Genomic DNA, 12,696 nt, shown 5'->3' on the forward strand with positions numbered 1-12,696 from the left:
TTTCAGTGACACCAACCATGCCCTGAGGACTTCGAGACCTCTCCTCTAAAAATTTCCGCCTTTTCTGAGAGTTTCTGCCGGAAGCTTTCAGCACTTACTGTGACGCAATCTTTGAGGTCCTTCAGCACGGAATCAATCATTTTTTTGAACCGGGAGTCATCCATCAAGCGAAATGGCCGGCCATTTGGGGTGACGAGCTCGACACATGTGTCTATACCTTTTTTCCGGTTAAGTTCAATGTTACTCCGGAGCCCCGTTGTACAACAGATGGCAGTGTTGGCCGCTCGAGTGGTGTTCTTGGTGACTGACTCGCAGCATGGCTGCTGCTGGAGGACGGTAAAGGTTGCTGCTGCCCAACGGCTTCTCTACCAGAAGCACATCATACACTGCCTTGTGGCATCACTGTATGTGACGGCATGCTGTCCGGAGAGCCGCAGCCCACATTTGTTGACTTGGCATGCTGACTTGTTTTTGTCAGTGTCAAATTTGAAATGCTTCTGTATTGGGTTCTTCGGCCGCAGCACCTTGGGTTGGAGTTGTCTGAGCCTATACAAAAAGAACGGAGGCATCCATTTTATCGAAGCTCATTTTTACGAATGCTAATTTAGAGACTCCCGTTTATGTGCCAAGGAACTAAGGGAGAGAAGGAAACAAGAGCGCGGGGGGACATCAGTACGCCGGGCTCCGATTCAAATGGTTAGTGGGTAGACCTAAAGCTAGCAGCCTTTGTCTCCACTGCACTCGTCGAGCGCATTAAAATGTGAATGCCAGATGCTGGATGTTGGCGTTTCATGTTCTAGTCTCTAAACTGGCATTCGTAAAAAATGAGCTTCGATAAAATGGATGCCTCCCTTCTTTTTGTATAGGCTCCGACAACTCCAACCCAAGATGGTGCGGCCGAAAAAGAACCCACTACTGAAGCATTTCAAATTTGACACTGACAAAAAAACCAGTCAGTATGCCCAATCGAGAAATGTGGGCCGCGGCTCTCCAGACAGCATACCCTTTCCTCCTCTCCCTTTAGCGAATTCGGCCGTCGCGAAGCGGCATGTACGGGAGGGCCAGGTGGGTTAACATTCTTGTAATGAGCCGCTGCAGACTGTCGCTGGCAAAGCTTCATGAATGGGAAGGGGGGGGGTGCATGGCGTTAACATGCAGTCTAGTGATAGACACGCAAAGTAGGGGATCCTTTTACAGCGGAGCTGTTAAGGGCTAGTTTCCCCAGGATCGTGTGTCCCGCAAAGAAATGTCGACACAAAACTCTGGTTGCCGCCGTCGCTCAGAGATAACAGTAGCTGTCCACAATGTTGTGCTTGCCACCGTCGCACGTAGATGGCGCAACCTTTCGAGCCCTTCCACTCTGGTTTGCCAACTTGCGGCCGGCCATGACTTCATTCCCTCCAAAGTGCAGCTTCGCTGGTCTTCCTACTTCACCAGAGTAAAATGGCTGAAAGTTTTTTTTTTTTTAAACAGTGCCCTCTTTTTGATAAATGGCATTTCTCTAAGCTGAGGCTCCACTTTCTCTAAACCGAGCTTCGATAAAACAAGCCCGTTCACTAAAATGTGTTTCGATGAAATGGCGTTCAATCAACCGTAGTAAACCCGAATTTGATGCTGCGTTGTTCTTTCCGCGGCAGCTCAATGCGTCATCCCGTCGGCGGGTGGCGGCACCCATAACACAAAAATTATGAAACATTGACACCCGCTCCCCCAATTCTGCCAGATATCAATCACGCAATATCCGACGGGAATCACACCAGCTGCACGATCTGCGGGATCGGTACATGTGACAAGCGTGTTCGTCGCTGATTTTCTCGTGGTATCCGTTCCCTTGACATGCAAATTCCTAACCCTTTCCCGCATTTTTTTTTTTTTTTTTCCTCAGCAATTTGCACATGTGTATCGGTTGCCGTGACATTTGAGCTTGTAGCGGGTTCTGGCGTGCATATCGCACTGTGAAGTGCGGATGCGCTGCATCCGCATTTTGCTGCTGTTCCCGTGACGGGGGAGTACATAGCGAATTCTTCGTGCTTGTCGCACCGTAGAACGTGAATTCGCCTTGGCTACGTTCTGTGATATCATTAATGAAAAGTCAGGGTATGCGCATGCAAGCTGGTGATAGTTAATCATGATGTTTTAAGCCCGGGAATGTGGTGAGGGGAAAAATAGGAAACTTTGAAGTCAAAGAGTTTCTGTTTCACGTAACTGGTAGTGCCCCCCTCCCCTCCCTCCCTCCCCTCTCCCACGCTTATTACCAATTTTTTAATAAAATGTTGCTATTGCATCCCCCAACATGGCTTAACCCAGATGTTTCGCTGTTTATCTTTTCATTATAGGTGGCTGTTCTTTCAGGACTTTACAGTATATAAAGTATTTAAAAGCCTGCTGACACGTCTTCACCTATTATCTAACCTCTGGGTGAAACAATAACTACTCTAAAAAATAAAACATTTGGCTTAGAAGATAAGGTAATAAGGCAGGCGAGCTGGTTAAACTTAAACATTTCTAAAACCCAAGACAGAGGCTACAAAGAGAGGACAAACAGGACGTCTCGACAGCAAAAAACACCACTGTGCTTAAAGCCACAAGTTTGACCTGGGTGACCAGCTCCATGATTTACTTATGCTGCCACAAAACTGAACTTTTTTGGCTTCTGAGCCGCTTCTAGGCAGTATGTTTACTGCTCCTAAGCTTCCCCAGAAAGGCATCTTTGCTGCTCCCAGGTCTGCTACAAAAGGCTGAAGCTTGCTTCCTCCCCCGTGAAAGCTCCTTGGGCCGTCCCGTGTGAGAGTTGCCTGACCCTTTGACGGTTGTTGTTGTACATGTACGGCGGGGATTACATATTTGAAAGTTTTTGCCTTAACAACACAATACCGCACGCCCCCTTGCGGGAGGTGCTGACATTTTTTGTGTCTTAGATGAACTATAAACATTATGTTTGTACTGTGTTTCACTTTGCTGGGGTTATTTATAGTTTGGGAATTAGACACTCTGCACGCACGAAGCGCAACATAGTTGCTTCGCATGTCGACTGCTCCGACAGTAGTGGCAATTGGAGCGTCAGCTCTTCTAGTTCAGACTTTCAACGCTTCTCTGAATTGAATTCTTTGAGGTTGAAAGCTTCTCAACTGACGGAGAAGCTCTTCTATGTACCTCCGGAATCTAAGACCGCCGGAATGTCATGGAAGCAGATGTGCCAAAATAAAACTGAATGGAAGAAAGGCGATGACATTTTGCTCTCAATATCTTCGTGTGACGCATCTCACAAGCACTGTATGTGCTTTTGTTAGAGGATTTTTGAAAAATCCTGCTCATTGACTCTTTGTACTATCCATTTAAAATAAAACCAAACCAATAAAAAACGTCTTATGAAAAAGAAAAATACTGACTGTGAAAGGATTAGCCACCACGGAGGAGCAGTTTGCTAATTGCTCTCTTTGTTGCGCAGCAACAAGAGAACCTCAAGTTCCTGTCGCACTTCAAGCAGAAGTTTGTGATCCACTGGGGTAGCCGGAAGGAGGCGCAGCTCAGGGAGAAGCCCAACGTGGAGTTGTTCCACCTGCGATCCAACGGGAGCCCCATCTGCACACGCTGCGTGCAGGTGAGCAACGTTGGCCAGAGTGGCAACGCTGGTTGAAGTGGGATCATGGTGCCCGGAATGCTTCTCCGACTGATGTGTTCGGCGTCCCGTTTGGCGTCAAAAGTGGTCCCGAACAACGACGTGAGACGTCACAGAAGCGGGAGGGTGTCGCGATCCTAGCAGTCGGGCGTAAAAGTTCTGGAAAGAATGCTTGTGGTAATGTGAGGGTCACCGTCGTTACAACGTCTGAACTTCCGAATGACAAAGCTTCCGTGGACCGTCGAGCTGGAAGCGGGGAGGGGTAAAAACGAGAGCAGAACGCAGCAAATCGTAAGCACCGACGTCGGTCGTCGCGAGGAAAAGAATGAGAAAGAGAGCGATAGAAAAATGGAGGACGAAAGCAGATGATAGGTTGGACGTGTTCGTTTTGCCACAACAAGTCATTTGTTTGAGTGTTCGTCAACTTTTATTTATTTTTATACGACGCACGTTGCCAGTGTTTTCATGCAGAGGAAGTTGGAAATAAACTAGGCACAGACCTTACGCACAACGTTATGCCGGTTCTTTGCGTATATTAAGGCGCCGCCGGCGACACGGGTTTGTTGGGACCGCAGACGTCCGCGTCTACCCCTGCCGTTCCGAAATGGCCGAAATGCGTGGGACCTTTTCCTCTAGAAAACTATATTAACTCTACTCTGGAGAGTGACGTGTGGCAGAACGAGCATCTGCCAAGTCCGCCACCGCCGCCTTGATGCCACTGGGGTCATGACCAGTGACAACCCAACACTTTTATAACGTCATGGGGTGGAAATCAAGGGACCACTTTTTGTGACGCAGTAAACAGACCGGTTGGAGTGGCGTTCCGGGCAGTACGAGCTCTGTACCGAAAGTCTGCAAAAGGGGCGTAACATTTTCTTAAACTGACATAGATGTTCAGATTGCACATTTGGTCAGAGTATCCCTTCTTCTTGGCTAAACAACTGCTCGATGTATCCTTCGTCACCGATGCATTTGCACTGTCCTTAAACGCAACTTTGAATACTCTTTGAAAAATATCTGGTGCACACTGTGTACACACCAAAGGCAGTTAAAATCGTCTTAATGAGAAATCCTCCTAACCTACGGTTTATGAAATCACCTAATTGGGATAAAATAATTTGCGATATCATTTATTCGTGAAAGGATGGTTGTAAATTCAAGATTATCATCGAGAAATGCCCATCTGCATACTGAATTTCAGTGAGATAGGAGAGTTGGTCGAAAACCTAGAAGCCCATATATACTACCTTTATAATTTTTGTTTTTATTCATGCTTCTTTGTTTTTATTTGTGTTTCTTTGTTTTTAAAATTTGATGCCCATGGGTAAAAAGGCACTATGGTAATAACACTACGGCACTACAAAGGCGCTATGGTCACAAAAAACATCCACTTGTTGCTTTTAAAATGTTTTGAAAAGAAGCAAAGGACATATCAAACTCTCACCCCAGACTCGTAGCCGGCCTAAATAGTGAGCGAGATGCTCCTACGCATCAGCTGCCTCTCCCCGGTGAAAAACGGTGAAGCTTGACGCACATGCCGGTGCAAAGAAGTGAAGCCCACCCTATCATGTGCCCCTTATGCATTTTCACTTTCGTATCTAACAAATGCCATCCCCCAGTTCTTTTCTTTTTCTTTTCATCATCTTTGAATTTTGAGTGGGCACTCGCATGGTACTTTACGTTATGCGCCAGGATGAAAAGGGCTCTCTTCCTTTTGCTCGTGCCTTCTTTGTCGATATATTAATTTTTTTGTACTTCATGTGACTTCTGTTCTGCGGTGAAAGTGTGGTGTCTGGCGTATCGAGAAGTGACGCAATTGCCTTTTTGTTACAGATTCCACCCACGGCGAGCAACCTCAACTCTGCTTTTTGGTGAGTTGAGTCTCTCTTCGAAGTAAGCGAGGATAAAAGTAGTAGTCAGTTTTTGTTTGCGTTGGAACGTCGAACTATAGACCATAAAGTGGGGTTTGCCATCTTTATCATTGGAGCTTTTCGACTCATTTTGTAATACTCGGGGGTTTGTGAGTATTTGGGATTTTGGATATTAATTGGATGTTGTTGTTTATTTAATGTTGCTCTATCTGCAGGATAGGATAGAAATTAAATTTGCATAAAGATAGTTTCATCTGAAGCGAATTGTAGTGCTTTGGAGTTTTTTGTGGCACAACTTTGTTTTTTTCTTGTTTTTTTTGCTTCGTTCGACAATTTGTCTTGCGGTTACCGTATTTATTCGAATCTCGGCCCGATAGTTTTTTTAAAATACCCATACGTCAAACTCTAGGATCGGCTTAGATTCGAGGACTTTGAAACACGCTCTAATTTCCAAGTAAAATTTAAGAAAGTGGCGCGCAGCTAGCGCTACCTAGAAAACAAAGTATTGTAGCCATTACTAGCCGAGCCAGTAGCCACTTAAGTAGACGAGCGGTGCCACCATTTTGACCTGCGTTGATAGTGGCTTGCGTGCAACATGGCGTTTTCTTTTTATTAAAAGCGCAATGGCACCAAACAGGCGGTGCCATTAGAGTTCTGCTTTTAAAAGAAAAATTGTTTTAGTCGCGGAGTTGTCGTCGAGTGTTGAAGCCGGGCAGGACTTCAGCGTGGATGAAAGAAATGTCCGTCATTGGAGGAGGCAACGGGAGAGGATATTTGCGCATTTGCGTGCGCCGCAACGAGGATGGCATTCACCGGACCCCGAAAAGGCCGTCACCACGGCCTTTTCGTGGTCTGGTGACAGGCCGTCACCGCATCCTTTTCGTGGTTCGGTGAACATGAAGACTGAACATCTTTATGTTCAGTAAATGTCTCCTTTTTGTGAGCGCTGTCCTCGCTTTTTCGTTCGGCCTACAATCGAGGCAAGTTTTTTTTTTTTTTTTCTGGTTTCGGACTTTTTGGGGTCGGCTTAGAATCGGGGCCGGCCTAGATTCGAATAAATACGGTATGTTCAGCTTTTCAAGCAGATTTAAACTCTGATCTCTTAAAACTTTCCCGGGCATGTTTCGAGGTATCCAGAGTCATAGCTGTGCAGAAACAAGTTAAACACTATTTCGAGACGCGGCGTTCTTTAAGCTAATGGGCAATTAGTGTGCACACATATTGTTGTGATTTAACATTTATAACACTACTGCTTCTAGTTTAGCTTTTGTAATAGTGCGTCTTAAAAGATGTATGAATAGTTTTTCATTGTACAGTCGAACCTCGATATAACGAACTTCAATGTAACGAAATCCTTGATTTAGCGAAGTATTTTATTTTTCATAATTTCTTGCTCATAGACCCCATGTATTTTTAGTCTCTATATAACGAAGTCTATTTCGCTGCTATTTCAATATAACGAAGCGCCATTGGCATAGAAGGCAATAAATAAATAGACTCTAAAGAAAAACTTTGCAAAAAAATTGTGGTTAAAAAAAAATTATGCGCAAACGCGAGCGCTTGATAGGTTACTTCACGGGGACAGGCCTTCCAACGTTCCTAGGCTGCCCGAGGATGCGGCGCTGGTAGCGCCGGCGAGGCATGCGGCAAAGCGCATTCCACGGGGCTGGCCAGAAAATGCCGAGCAAAACGTTAACACGGCATAACAGCATCACCCCTGACATTCACTGATCATCATAGTCCACTGTACCGCGGGTAGCGCGGGAGCCAACTTCAGCGGGTGAGCGACGTGATGGCGTGACCGCACAGGCAGTGCCATCTAAAAGAAGACCGTGAAGACCGATTATCGTCTTGCGAGCGTGATGTAGAGCAAAGGCACAAGCACACTGTGGTGCAAGGGGGCAAGTAAACTATGCGGGCAAGAGTGCTGTGTAGGTTGGAAACATTGGCACCGCCTAAACAGCTTTATTTTTTAACCGGGCGGTTCACTCACGTGCTTGCTGCCATAGGGAAACGTAAAGTTCTTTTTTTGGACGAGAAAGCAAACGTTTTGGACGCCATCCTGAAGAAACTGCCGAGATCTCGAGTACTCGGGAAGTGCTCGACGCAATGGACGTACTGAGGAGTTACACGGCGTCGCATGGGCAGCAAGATGCCGTGCGAGCGCTCTGGGCGCTCGAACGCCGTATGACGCCACTGCTACTGTCGAACAAGGCGCAAGCGAAACTCGCGGACTACTTTGCCTCTTAAATAAATGTCATTTTCAGTGAGTTTTCATATCCATAAAATGTTTTAGAATTTTTTTTGCATGCTAAAGCCAAATTTCGATTTAGTGAAATTTCAATGTAACGAAGTAAATTGCGAATTTTACCGACTTCGTTACATCGAGGTTTAACTGTATTTAGTATTTTTTTCCGTTTTTTATTATAGAAAATTTTGTTTCTTTTTTTGCCTGAACAGACTAACTACCCAATATTACCATTTAAAAAAAGGTAATTTTCAGTCAGTTGAATATAAATTGTTTTTCTAATATAACTTAGAATCCTTAAATTTGATATTTAAAATAATTAACTAGGTAGGAAATTATGGAAGGGTAGACTCACTTTATCTTAAAGATTCATTTTTTTATTTACTGTCACGACTATTTATAACAAGTTTGGTTATAACGAAATGGTGGCTATAGCGAAGCAATGACGATCGATATATTTATGTCTGTTTTTAGCGAAGAAAATTGAGTGGCTCCCGTGGATATAGCAAAAAGATATTTTGCAGTAATTTAAAAACCAGTAATCATATTCGGAAAGTTTACTAAGTCGCAGACTGCCGCACTTTGCTGCCACGGCCGAGCAGCCACCCTGAACAGGCCGCAGGCACGCTGCAAAGGCCACTGGCAGCAGCCTGTGCACCGTCGTCTGCACCTTGCTCCTTATTTGGGAAGCGGCTTTTCTGCATTGCACGTGGAGAAGCTGTCGTGGCGTGCCAATAGGGGCATCCGAAGCGCTAGCGACAACGTACCGACGGAGAGAGCCGAGATTTAAGAGAGGAAACAACTCCAACTGTGGAGAGCATTTGCAATTTAATGGCAGACGCCTCCTGGGCAGATTGGCGCAAGTGTGCCTGCCTTCGGTTGTCTCGTGGCCAGCGTGGCGAGGAAACCGGGTTGAGAGGCGGACACTTTTGCAGACGGCGAACGCTTTTGACTCCTTGCAGGCTGCAGCTCGTTTTGCAAACGCGGCCCACGAGCCACGTGACCCTGATTGATTAGTTGCCCCTCTGTTAAATCTAGGCTACCTATGCATGCTTCTTTGTTTGCTTCGCGTTCCGTGTCGTCGTCGCTAGTCGGTGTGGTCACTCTTTGCGCGAAAGTCTAGCTTCGCTCGAGCACCGATTTGTTGAATCGTAGCCATTCAACGGTGGCGAGTCGCGGCACTATCGGCACCTCGACGAGGAAGACGAGAGCAGTCTCCTTGAAACGAAAGCGTGCCACCATCCTCGACAAAGTGCGCATAAACGTAAAGAATGCAATCCACCTCCAGCGTCTTCCGCGCTGGCCGTCGCAGCTGCTGACACGGTCCGTACGTAGCTCGCAGGATCTTCTTTCGATCGGAGCTTTTCTCAGTTGGTGAGAACCGGCTGCTTATCTCGCAGAAAGTGCGTGCAGGGAAGCCTCCACCGCTTTATGCAGGCACGATGAACACGTGCTCGTGACGGCCTGTGTTCTTTCGTTTTTTTATTTTTTCGCGTTACTTTTATGAAGTCCACATATAACGAAGAAGCGGATATAACGAAGTGATTTCCAATTCCCATTGACTTTGTTATAACCGGTCTTGACAGTATTTAAAATACCTCAAAGGTTCATTTCAGGGCATTACATGGCAGGGTACTTGCATCATAAAAATTAAGCAGAATGTCATGATCAAGGTAAATTAAGCATTTAGGTGTAGACTTGCCAAGTTTGTGCCTCTGGTATGTGTATAAATTTATGAACTCGGTGCTGAAGCCCACATTTTGATGCCAAGCCTTCGGCGACGCTCTTTTGTGCGTGCATCTTTGACTGCCAGAGCCGTTGAAGTATGGGGGAAACATTCTTTGCACGGGGAATGCCATTCTGGGAAGGGTGCATAAACTGATTGATTGATTGATTTATTGACCTTCCCCGCAGCTACATCCTGAAGGTGCCGTTTGAGCAAGAGGACGACGACAGCGAGGGCATAGTGTACGTCTGGATCGGGAGCAAAGCAGATCCGGACGAGGTTCGGCTGGCCGAGGAACTCGCCCAGTCTCTCTACGGAGCGGTCAGTGAAAAGTTTGTAGAAAGTGCCCCATTTGGGTGTAAAAAGTACCGTATTTTCTTGCATATAACCCTCATCAAAATTTATATACAAAGGCAAAGTAAGGGTGTGGGATATGCGTGAATTTCAGCAGACAGTGCAGCTTCACGGCAATGCTTGCAATGTCGTAGGGATGCATTTTCCAGTCCCTTTTTTCTAATATCTCCTAGGGACTTTCTTTTCACAACCTTCTCCTCCTTTTATTCGGGTTGCCAGCTTCGCATTGTTTTTGCGGGTTGAGCAGCTGAGTCGAAATGGCAACGTGCGGAGCGTCGTTTTTGATCTCTTAGCCAAAGAATCTGACTCCCGTCAAATCCGTTGCGAAAGAGATCGGAAACCGCGCAGCAGGCCAAAATTATGACCGCTACGTCGTTGATGAGTTGTGCGGGAGAGAATGAAGGAAGGAGAACCTGCAGACTACAAGCGACGACCGTAGATCATTTTATGGTCTGAAGAGTGGTGCCTACTCCGAGCTCCGAGCTCGAAAAAGCGCTCGCAAAGTTCGTCCCAGATCCTGCTTGATTGCAACCTTTCCGGATGAAATAGTGCAGAACAGCGCCAAAAATTAGACGAAGACACTTAAGACTGCTTATGTGTAAGAATGCGAAAGCGTAAAGGCCTGTTCACACGTGCAGCGGAGTGCTACAAGCATAGCGCTGACCTTGCGCTAAGCGCGTGCTGACGGAAGCGTTCACCAGCTTTGTACTGCACCATCAAAGCGGAGGCAGCACGGCTTTGACGGCACTCCGGCGGTGACATCACGCTCTCCCACTGCGCAGGTGCGGTGCCCCCGCTGGCGTCTGTGACGAAGCATCTGCGTTATTTGTGCTTTTCTTTGTGTTTTATTTTTGAGCCGCTTCTGCTTGATGACATATTTTTATGACCATCTTCCGGGCACAGCACCGACGACGCCTTTTCATATAATGAAACATATAAGGTTTTTGCCTTAAAAGTGCTGCATTAGCAATCGTCTCGACGGCATGGATTACAATGCTGTCTGCGACAATGAAGGCACCTCAGATAGGTGCCGTGACTGCAGCGATCAGTGTGTTCCGAATAAGGGTATGGTTTCTAGCAAGATCTGGACATTGCTTTGCAAAAGTAATGCGAGGAAATTTTTTGTTTTTTTCGAGAGTAGTAAGGGGTGCGGGTTTTATGCAGGGGCGGGTAATATGCGCAAAAATGTGGTACTTAATGGGTTTTTTTTTTTTTTTTTTTTCATTTTTGGGGTTTAATTTTTTTTTTCTCAGAGTCAGTGTTTTTCGGGATAAATTTTCGGAATTAAAGGAAACATAGGCATTTTTTGGGGTTTGTGTTGAAGAAAACAAGACATGGACATGGGACTCTCCAACACCCAAGAAACATACGTGCGTGTTCCAAATACTTGTAAAGCGTCTTGGTAGCCATGAGAGAAGGAAAGGAAATAAGGGGTTTGATTCTCGAAGAGAGAAGCGGCCTCTGGGGCAGTTCAGTAGGGACCTGTTCCAGTTCGAGAGAAAATAAATTCGTATGTAAGGGTTTCTTTCTGTGAAGCTTCTGTTTTTCTTTTTTGTGGACAGCAACATTCCTAGTTTTTCAGTTTTCTTTGATTGTGTGATAAAACTAGCTCTAGGATTAACTTGCTTGGTTTTTAGGTGCATATTGAAAACAGCGGACCCTAGGTATGACTGAAGCTATTTCCTCTTTTTGCAGGCCGACTACACAGTGGTGACCGTGTGCGAGGGGGACGAACCAGAGAACTTCTTCTGGGTCGGCCTTGGTGGGAAGGCACCCTACGACACGGTGGGTTCACTCTTGGAAGTCGCCACCCTGTCATCACTTCACTGACCATTTTCGGACTTTGGCCATTGATTATGGGAATTAGTCCACGTCCTCTGCAGAGTGAAAAACAGAAAACCATTTCTTCTCGCGCCCGCTTGTTTCTATTTAAAAAAAAAAAGGTAAAACAAATTGAAGGTTGGGGTACCCCTCAATGTTCGCACTGTCTTTCGAGCAAAGTGCGATGTGGCGTCTCTGGGAATACCAGGTCGGTTCCGTCTCCAGGGCCCCCAGCACTCCCTCTGCGATTGTTGACCTTTAGAGGTCTGATCCGGCTACAATAGAGTACTGCACCCGCTTAGCACCGTCGAAGGTCACAGCGAGCGATCCAGACAAAAGACGGTTTGCTACAGGAATGTTGGGGAGTGCTGCAGCGGGGAGGGAATGGTTTTGTTGACTTTCGTTAGATGGCGCCACAAAAACTTGCATTCTCTAAATGACGTCACGTTGTGGTTCCCATGACCACCACATGCGACTGCAGATTGGGAAATGTGGAGTTTTTTCGTTGCAATTACGCGGCGAAATTGCGGTGTTTCAGGTGAAGGTGGCACATTTTCTCTCATTTGTGCCAAGATAAAAAATATAAAGATTGTAAGCGGCTAATTCTTTGAACATTAAAATCGTGGCCTTCTAAGTTTGGCTCGCATGACGTACAGCACTCTGTTCTCCTATGTGCCCCAGCTCAATTCTCTTACGTCGCATCGCGGTAGCGATACTTCAGGTACGCTTTCGGTTTGGAGCCTGGCCAAGAAACGCCAGTCGAGCCAGGCATTGCTATGTTGCTTTGGTTGCCAGTAGAAGGCTGCCTTTTTGTTGTAACGCCACAGAGTTGCGTAGACTGGTGCCATACCTACCGTAAAATCTTGTAAGGGCACCTTCCCCCGAGAGATCGCCCATTCCGTTTTTCTGGCTAAATATCTGTAACATAAAAATTCCGAAACATCGCCCTCCCCCCCGATTCCCGTTGGACGTTAAGCGATGTCCGACGGAGATCGCGCATCAACGACACGATCGGCTGTACCGGTGTATCCGAGAAGCAAGTTCATAGCAGGTTCCC

General features: G+C 46.3%; 1 protein-coding gene across 1 annotated transcript in view; it reads left to right on the forward strand.

Moving 5' to 3' along the window:
• The window catches only part of LOC8040389 (protein flightless-1), a 94,645-nt gene that overhangs the window by 73,903 nt on the left and 8,046 nt on the right, over positions 1-12,696 (forward strand). The window contains exons 24-27 of the mRNA XM_029995004.4: positions 3,449-3,601; positions 5,453-5,490; positions 9,653-9,785; positions 11,514-11,603. Coding sequence (XP_029850864.2) covers positions 3,449-3,601; positions 5,453-5,490; positions 9,653-9,785; positions 11,514-11,603 — 414 coding nt within the window. The remainder of the gene's footprint in view (positions 1-3,448; positions 3,602-5,452; positions 5,491-9,652; positions 9,786-11,513; positions 11,604-12,696) is intronic.

Source organism: Ixodes scapularis, unplaced genomic scaffold (assembly GCF_016920785.2).
Source record: "Ixodes scapularis isolate PalLabHiFi unplaced genomic scaffold, ASM1692078v2 PGA_scaffold6__148_contigs__length_123643588, whole genome shotgun sequence".
Taxonomy (NCBI): Eukaryota; Metazoa; Arthropoda; class Arachnida; order Ixodida; family Ixodidae; genus Ixodes; species Ixodes scapularis.